Source organism: Enhydra lutris, unplaced genomic scaffold, assembly GCF_002288905.1.
Source record: "Enhydra lutris kenyoni isolate GAN:26980312 unplaced genomic scaffold, ASM228890v2 scaffoldscaffold12, whole genome shotgun sequence".
In the NCBI taxonomy this organism is placed as follows: Eukaryota; Metazoa; Chordata; class Mammalia; order Carnivora; family Mustelidae; genus Enhydra; species Enhydra lutris.
The window spans coordinates 50353623-50362903 of NW_019154096.1; the positions used below are offsets into that span (position 1 = coordinate 50353623).

Consider the following 9281-nt stretch of genomic DNA (forward strand, 5'->3'; position numbering starts at 1 on the left):
AAGCAGGACCCACGCTCAGCAAGGAACCCATTGCAGGACTTGATCCCAGGACCCTGGGATCATGACCTGAGCTGAAGGCAGATGCTTAACTGACTGAGCAACCCAGGCATCCCAACACCTACATTTATTGAGTACTGTGCCAGCAGCATGCTGAGTTTGTCATTCTTTTTTAAACCTCAAGACATTCCCAAAAGCTAGGTTCTGTTATTAAGTCCATTTCTCTGATGAGTAAAACAAAGGCCTGGAGAGGTTAAGTAACCTGCCCAAGGTCATGTAGCTAGTAAGCCATGGAACTGGGGTGTGAATTCTGCCACAGGTGCTTGAAGAGGCATTATCAGAGAAACTTTGGGTGAACATACAATCCTGGCTCACTCCCCTCTGTTCTGCCTTGCCCCCACCAGCTCCAGGATCTTCTGAGCCACTAAGCTAACAGGAGTGGCCTGCCTATCCCGAGCCCTAGCAAAGTGGGCTCAGCGTCCGGAGGAACAGAGGCAGCCTTGTGGCAGGAGCTCCCCCCCCCCGCCCCCCGCCCCAGCACCACCCTCCTTGGTTGGGTCCGTTTCAACACCCCAGAGCAGCACATTCCATTCTCTGGCACAGCTGGGGGTTGGGGATTCCGGATTCCCCTGGCTGCTTGCTCTCTTCAGGGCCCCAGCAGAGCTTGCTGTCTGGGCTGGGATGCTGGGTCCCAGCCACATACATTCCAGCAGCAATCACCCCCCACGTTGGATTTCCCAAAGAGTGAACTTTAGCCAGGATTACAGCCAACTAAACAGTTGTGGGTTGTGAGCTTCCTTTGTGGGCCTCAAGAGCCTGGATGCTGATAGGGAGGAGGGGTGGCGGGGTTAGGGGTGGGCTGCTTTGGGTCAGGAGCAAAGCCGAAGTCAGGCTGGCTCCTCTGTTGCTGTCAGGGCCTTTGGAGTGGGACCTGAGCAGGACTGCCAGAAATCTTCCTGTGAGGCAGGGTGGCTGAGGCTTTGCTGTCTGTCCTCCCCTGACGCCTCTGGGCTTCGCCCCCTGCAGGCGGTAGTATAGTGGTTGAGAACCTGGGGCCAAGTCCTAGTACCACTACATGGACCACTACTGTGTACTCTGAAGCGTGTCCTTCAGTAAGCTCACGAACCTCTCTGGTCCTCAGCCTCCTCCTCCTTAAAACGGGGATAGTAATGCTTACCTCTGAGGGCTGTTGGCAGGCTTAAATTAGAATACCAGAGTGAGGGGCACCTGGGTAACTCATTGGTTGAGCGTCCAGCTCTTGATTTCAGCTCAGGTCAATGTGATCTCAGGGCCATGAGACTGAGCCCCGTGTCCGGCTGTGTGCTCAGCACACAATCTGCTTGAGGATTCTCTCTTTCTCTCCCTCTGCCCCTCCCCTCTCATAGGGGTGCGATTGCTTGCTCTATCTTCCCTATCTCCCCCCACCCCCGCCTCGGTAAAATAAATAAACAAAATTTTTAAAAAGAAAAATATAAGAATCCCAGAGTGCTTGGAATAGTGCCTGTCACCCAGCATGGGCTTGGAATTTATTATGTCTTCTCCCTGCTGTTGGCTTACATACCCCTTGGGGAGGGGTGTATTTTCTTTTCCTTTTTTTTTTTTTTTTTAAAGATTTTTATTTATTTATTTGGCAGAGATCACAAGTATGCAGAGAGGCAGAGAGAGAGGGGGAAGCAGGCTCTTTGCTGAGCAGAGAGCCCAATGTGGGGCTCGATCCCAGGACCCTGAGATCATGACCTGAGCCTAAGGCAGAGGCTTAACACACTGAGCCACCCAGGCGCCCCGAGGGGTGTATTTTCTGAAGTAAAACGCCAAGTGTAGGCTCTGTCCTGAAAGTAACAACTCTGGGTTTTAGATGAGATGTTCCTACCTCTTCTCTGCCTTCCTGCCAGTAGGTTTCTTAGTTAATAAATCAGTTAGGAATGTACTGGTATGTATGGGCACCATGCTAGCCAGGTCAAGGCCTTTGGTTAATAAAAATATCAATTACTATTTAATGAATATCTTCTAAATGCTGGGCACTGGTTTGAGGAACTTGTCATATGTTATTCCCAGTTAACACTCAGCCAGCCTGCGAAATAGACATTATTCCGTCATTTAGTAGTTGGGCAGTGTTCCCAATGTCACATGGTCACCAAGTCACAGGATTGGAACCCAAAACTGGGCTCTACTACCTCTCTTCAACCTGATCCAGGGTACTTCTTCTTCTTCTTCTTTTTTTTAATTTCAGATTTATTTATTTTTTTAGAGTGGGGAGAGGGGCAGAGACAGACAGAAGCAGACTCCCAGCTGAGTGTGGAGCCCTATGCGGGACTCAGTCTCATGACCATGAGATCATGACCTGAGCCGAAATGAAAAGTCGGATGCTTAACTGACTGAGCCATGTAGACACCCCAGATCCTGAGTATTTAGCAGCCTGCCCCAAATCCTTCCTGTTCTTTATCAGAACTCTGATTTTGTACTCAACTGAAACACCTGACTTCCTCTGCTTCCTCGCACCTGGGGGTGGCCATGTGACTTAGTTCTGGCCGGGGAGCTAAAAGTGGAAATCTACCAGGTGGGACTTGTTGGGAAATTACTGTTTTCCTGATCAAAAGGGCCAGAGGCAGCTGACATGCTGTTTTGCTCCTCTTCTCTGCCTCGCTGCCTGGCATGTGGTTAGAAGTGGGGAGGAGGAGGCACTGTTTGTAACCAAGAGAACGGAAGCTGTCTCCTGGCAGAGCAGGAAGACAGAATGAGCCTGGGACACGGACCTCACACCTGTCTGTCTCTAGCCCTCTGGTGTGGAGAAGCCCCACTGTTTCTTGGGGTTTCTGTCAGATGTAGTCATTCGCTGACACACAGCCCAGATGCTCGCTGGGCAGCAGCAGCTGTCTGTTTCCAGACCAGCCAGGAGGGAGTGTGTTGTGGCTGAAGGAAATGAAGGGTGGGCTCAGGCCTTGTGGGGCTTCCCCTCCTTTTGGGGAGGATTCTTCTTGGTCCCAGGAAGAGATTGCTGGGGGGTCTGACAGCAGATGTTGGGGACAGAGCTGATGTACAGAGCAGAGCCAGACCCCTGTGTCGGGGGGGCCGAGGACTGTCTTACTGGGGCTTCCCGGGATGGGCGAGGGGAGCCCCTCCCCTGCCTGCTCCATCTCGCTGGCTGCCAGCACCTGACAAAGGTCAGTATTGTGCTCCCGCCAGAAGTAGCTGGAGTCTTGTCTATTCAGTGGAAAAATAATTCCTGGTCCTGGTTGACCATAGAAGTGTCCATAAATATTTGGTCGGGGTAGGAGGCTGGGAGACAAGGGGCAGATTCAGGGAGCTGTGGGCTGGGCAGGCTTGGGGTGAGGGTGGGTGGCGGTGGCTTCCTCAGAGTTGAGAGAAACAAGCAGGCCTCTGCTGCTCCTGACCTGCGGCCAGGCCACTGACTGCCCAGGGCGGAGATTTATGGGCAGGCTGTCAGACCACCTGTTAGCTCACCCTGGCCCCACAGCAGAACGGGGGCCCTTTGGCCTTCCTCGTTTCTCTGTGGCATCGTGCTTCTCCGAGAGCCCTGGAAGCCAAGTCCTCGTAAGAGAACGCAGCTGCGCTGTGTTGGAGGAGCAGGAAGCCCTGCCTGGGCTGGGCAGCTGGACCCTCACTGGTGAGGAAAGCTGCTCTGGGAGCATCCCCAGCCTCCTGCCCTGGATACATCTGCCGTGTCCCTCAGCATCTGCTGAGAGTCTGTTTCCAAAGGCTGGACGTTTGAGTGGCAGGAGCCTTTTGCCTCCATTTTAGGCCTTCTGCCCTCCCTGCCCCATTCAGCTCCAGGCGCAGCACCATCTGCTCCGAGTTCGCTGAAGAAGCCCTCAGTCGTCACAGGCACTGCTTCCTGCATGTAGGACCGAGACCCAGCCTGAGGTCACCCCAGCAACCCCCACCCCCCGCTGCCTCAGCTATTGGCTCATCTAGATTGCGGTCTTCAACCCAGGCTGCATACCACCCGGGGAGCACCTAGAGATTCAGATTTCTGAGCACCCTCAAGAGATTCCAAGTTGGTTGTTGCAGAGTGGGGTCCCCTATTTGGCAAGCGCTCTCTAGATGATTTGAAGATTTATGTGTTAAAATGCGGTTTCGGATACAGTAGGTGTGGGGTGGGGACCGAGCTTTTATGTGTTTTCTCCCTGGCTCCCAGGGGCTCCTGCCCTTCTGGTTCCTGTGGCACAGGTCTACACCGTTATCCCTGCAGGTCAGGACTGGTGCCCAGGGGCAGTCTGAGTGCCGAAGGGGTAGGAGGTGACACCTCTAGGCCCTTGGCTCTTCAGAGTAGTTCCCTGTGGTGCAGCCTTCTTGGGATCTGAGGAGGAGGCAAGGTCATGTTGTGGGACTGTGGGAGCCCTTTGACCATGGGAGAAGTCTGGGGATCTTGGTGTCTCTCTTCCTCTTCAGGAACAAGAGGACGGTCATCTCCATTTGTCACAGTGATGGGGATGAGAAGGGTGATCACTGTGTGCTCTCAGGGGACCTTAGGAGAATAGGGGCATTGTTCTTTGGCAAGTATGTCTGTGTGGATGGGCCATGGGCTATGACAAGGAATCTCTTTCTAAAAGTCCCTTCTGAACCTTCCTCTCCCCACCTTTGGGGCCAGCTGACAAAGAAATAACCTAGTCAAAACCAACTTGGTTTTTTGTTTTTTTTTTTTTATTTAATTAAAAACTTAAAAAAATTAGAAACTGAGCCTTGCCTGCATCAGATCTAGTGCCTGCGGTGGCGATAATTTAATCATCATCAGGGTAATGGGGACATGCAGAGGCTGAGGGATGAACCCTAAAAAGCGGCCTCTGGGAGGGAGTCTGGGCTGGGCCTGTCTCCAGTCTAGCAGGGAGGGGATGGGGAAGGTGGGGAGCTGTGGCTGGAGGGCACTGTGACCCTAATGCCTCTCTTTTGGGGGACTATGATGACATGAGTGGGCAGTGTGGGTAGGGAGCTGTCCCACAGATAGCTCAGCCTAGTACTGAGACTTTCCTCTTCAAGGCAAGGCCTCACCACCAGCAGAGGGGAGCTGACACCAGGGTCTGCTCAGGAAACTGTCTCCTTGGGCTGCTCAGAGCCCCTCAGAGCTTCCCTCGCGCTCTTCCACTCTTTCTGAAACGCTGGGGTTTCTTCCCAAATGAGAAAGCCCTGCTCCGAAGAGAAGAAGGCCCCAGGGGCCCCCAAACCCCTCAGTCACCGACAGCTCAGGCTCCATGCCCATTCCTTAGGGCCTGTGCTGGTAACGACTGCATGAAACCACTCAGGCAGGGGCTGGGTCAGCCTGGGAATAGGGGTGAGGCTAAGTGGGCAAGAAGGGAGTGTGCCCCCCGGGGGTGGGGAGAGGGCAAGGCACAGCTGGCTGGGTGGGGCAGGGAGCAGCGGCCTTCAGTGGGGTTCGGCAGCCCCATAGAAGAAGGGGTAGTATAGGGAGCAGGGGTAGGAGAACATGAATTTGACTGCAAACTTCATCTCCTTATTCTTCTTGTCCCAGCGGTAGACGGCCATGAGTAGCAGCTGCCCGTCCACCTTGCGGCCCATGACCAGGAAGCTGCCGGCCAGGCTGTCCAGCTGCGGGCAGGGGCAGCTGGCGCCATTCTTCATGTGCAGCACCAGCCGCTTGGTGTCCTTCCGCTTCAGGGGGCCTGGCTTGAGCAGCTTCTTCTTTTTCTGGGCTCCAATCAGCTTCTGGTCCCCATTCTCTATCTTGATCTCCTTGATGCGCATTTTAACCACTGTGTGTGTGCAGAGAGGGTAGACGGAGGGGCAGGGTGAGGACGGATGGGTTCGCTCAGGCTGCTCTCAGGCCCCCAGTGGGTGCCTGTGCCTGAAGTTCCACACCTGGGCCTCGGGGAGGTAGACTTCATGATCCCTGGACTGACTTCCAGATCGGATTTCTGGCTGTGTGTGTGTGTGTGTGTGTGTGTGTGTGTGTGTATGTAGCCGTGGTGGGTGGGCTGGTAAATGTTTGACAGCTGGCCCTGGGGAGGGGTCCTGCTCTGTAGCACTGGCTGGTTTCCATGAGGTCTGTGCCCTGCCACTGGGGCCCACCGCATCATGGGGTGCTGGATTGAGCAGCGTGCACACGACCAGCTCTTGCTGGTGTGAACACACCACTGTGACCTTTGTGAGACTGTATCGTACGGGTGGGAGTGTGGTGTCTGGGGCTGTGTGTTTGATATTGGACAGTATGTCTGTGGTGTGTCTGCAGGGTGGGGGTGGGGGACGGGGAGATGCTTGAAGGCAAGAGGGTGGTCGGGGTGACCATCCAGGGTACACATGGTGGCTGTAGAGAGCCTAACATAGTTAGGGGTTGGGAGTCTGGAACTTGGGCAGGTCACTTAGGCTCATCTCCCACTTCTTCACGCCCCTGGACCCCCATCTCTGTGAGCAGCCAGGGAGATGCCCGAGAATGACTCTGTTCACCCGGGGAAGGAAACTGTTGTAAAATCTCTTTCAGTCTTTCTCTTTCTTTCCTTAACCACTCTCTTGTTCTCTCTTGGACACACACACTCACACACACACACACTCACCCCTTGCAATAGGAGTATTCTCTTTCCAAACGGACTAATGACCTAGAAGACTGTAAGGATTTCATTGCTATCTCTTTTTTACAGACAGGGAGGCTAAGACACAAAACAGCAGCCAACTTGGCAAAGGCCACATGCCGGGTCGTGTGGTCCTGACTAGACTTGGCTCACTGTCCCAGGAACGGAGAGGCTCCAGGATGAAGGCGTGGGACAAGTGACCACGGTTCCCCTGGCCAGAGGTGCATCGGGTACCACGCAGAGGCGCCCAGGGGCGAGGGTGCTTCACTTCTATCCTGGGGCCCAGCTCTTTCCCTGCTGCTCCCAGCCATCTCCAGGCTTAGCTTGCTTTTCCTAAAGAGAATCCAGCCCTGGAGGGCCCTCTGTGGGCAGGTCAAGGGAGGGCTGCAGGAGCCTTGGCCAGGAGGGGTTTTGGGGCCCATGGGCCATGGCCTTGAGGGGCTTCTGAAGCCTCTGGGATGACCTACAAAATGAGGTGCATTTCTTCGGCCAGACAGTTCATGATCTTGATCAGATTCTAAAAGGGACCCAGGATGCAAAAACTGTTAGTATTCACTATGATGGTTATGGACATGGGTGTTCATGTGTGGGTGCATGTGTCAAGGAGGAAAAGAATCAGGGCAGTGGGCACATGGGCTCCACACTCACCAAAATCGCTGGAACACATCTGCTCCATGAGGCCGTCGGCACTGTGCTCCATCTCACACTGGGCACAGATCTTGGTCACTGAAGAGAGAAGCAGGGGTGGTGTCGAGGGAGGCTGATGAGGGGATCGGAGCCCGAAAGCCATTCGCCACCTGAGGAGCCACCGCCCCCTGCCAAGCCTCCACTCTCATCAGGAAATGGGACGATGGTAAGGGTGCTCACTGGGTAGTTGTGAGGTTCAAAAGAGACAAGGTTGCTGGGGGACAAAACTGCCTCCGTGGGCACAATTGCTCTGTGACCCTAGCACCTGCCACCACGATGTGCATTGTCTTCTAAATTTTGTTTCATTTAATCCTCAGCCTCTGAAGTATTCCTATTAAAGAAAAGAAAACTGAGGTCCAGAGTGGGTACCCAAGTCTGCAATACTATTGCGAACTGAGCTTATAACTCAGGATGGGGGTTGTCTACAGGGTCTTCCTAGGGACACAGAGTCTGGGCAGGAGGGGAAACAAGTGACACTGGCAGGACAGGGACTGTGGTAAACTGAGGAGCATCACCCTCTAAGGTGGGCACCTTAGCATTGCCAGGATTTCTGGGGTCTCAAAGGAAGCCCAAGCTCTTAATTTTTATATGAAATAGTTTCAGTTTTATTGTGGGCCATACAAACCCTTCAGGCTGCCTCTGGTTCTCAGGCCCACATGGCACCTGCCCTCTGTCCTATGTCTCTGTCTCCAACTGGGTGCCCCATCACAGGGGAAGGCAGGCTTCAGAGAGGGCAGTGCCTGGTAGGATTCTGAGCCTGAGCCCAGGACTTCCCTGTCTTCCAGGCTGTTAATGCATGGCTTCCAAGGAAACCAGAAAAGGAACCACACCGGGATCCCTGTAGGGACTGTGCTATCCCTGCTTGAGCTGGCTTGCTCTCCCCTGCTTCCTGGTCCCATTTCCAACCCAAGAATAGGGGTTTTCCCGTCTCTCAACACTCCCCCGTGATAGGACCCCTACCCAACTGTGACTCTCAGGAGGGACATGGGGGTGTAGGACCAAGGGCTACATGGATGAAGTTAGCCCTGGCGGCGGAGGGAGGGGGACAGGGTGTGGTGGAGTCCAGTTGCCTTTTGTTGCATCAAATAAGATGGGAAAGCAGTACTGCCCCTTGGGGGAGTCCCAGCATCAAGGGCTCCTTAGGCTCTCGAGTCAACTGCCCAGTCTTCTGTCTTCTGCTCAGTGCCACTGCTGGTTCTCCTGTCTGCTGCCCAACCCAGCCTTACTCTGCTTGCAAGGAGTTTGGGGGTGGGAGGTGCACAGTGAAGGGAGGCTGAGACCAGGGAGGAATTAGGGGTAATTAGGGACTTGGGGTGGGTGGGAGGTGGCACTTAGGAGCTCACAATTTTTGGAACCTGAGCTCACTTCCTATATTACTTATGGAAAAACTGAGGCTCAAAGTTTAGGCAACTCTTGAGGGATCCTTGTTAGTGGCAGAGTCTGGCAATCTGCTCTTTCTTCTGCACTGAGCTTTACCCCAAGGTCTCCTAGCCTGGGGGATTAGGGAAGAGAGTGGGAGAATTTAGGGTTCCCAGGCATGGAAAATGGTGTGTGTGGGGGTGGGTATAGCAGGGAAATGTGCTTACCCCACAGTTTTCCCCCATATCCTTTCCCTCAGCCCTCAACAGGAGGAGGGGTTGGTGAGTCTTGTTTTGGTGCCTTGGGGTCCCGAGCTGTGTTGGAGGTGGACGGGCCTGGGCATTGTTTAGCGACTCTAGGCATTCTTAGGCTGAGAGAGGCCATAAGACATTTATGGGGATGCCTCTGGATAGGGGGACAGCTTTGCGGCTACGCAGGGATTCCAGCGTCTTTGGAAGGTGAGCGTTGGGAGGGATGCCAGGGGCGTATTCAGGAACGGAATCGGAATGGGGAGAACCAGTGAGCATGGCCAGAGCTGCGGGGAGGCACTACCCTGGGAGTCTGAGAAGGCTGCAAGACTGGTGGGGTCGGGGAGGGGGGGCAGGGGCGGAGGTGCAATTCCTGGGGCATGCAGGGCTGAGAGAAGGCGGTGTGTGTGTGTGTGTGTGTGTGTGTGTGTGTGTGTGTGTGTGTGTGTGT

General features: G+C 54.3%; 1 protein-coding gene across 1 annotated transcript in view; it reads right to left on the reverse strand.

Annotated features, from left to right (window-relative positions):
• Window positions 1–4706: 4706 nt before the first annotated feature.
• The window catches only part of LOC111144817 (secreted frizzled related protein 5), a 5185-nt gene continuing 610 nt past the window's right edge, over window positions 4707–9281 (reverse strand). Inside the window, exons 2-3 of the mRNA XM_022499318.1 lie at window positions 7185–7262; window positions 4707–5723 (exon numbers count right to left, since the gene is read on the reverse strand). Of these exons, the coding sequence (XP_022355026.1) occupies window positions 5377–5723; window positions 7185–7262 (425 nt within the window). The 3' untranslated portion in view covers window positions 4707–5376. The remainder of the gene's footprint in view (window positions 5724–7184; window positions 7263–9281) is intronic.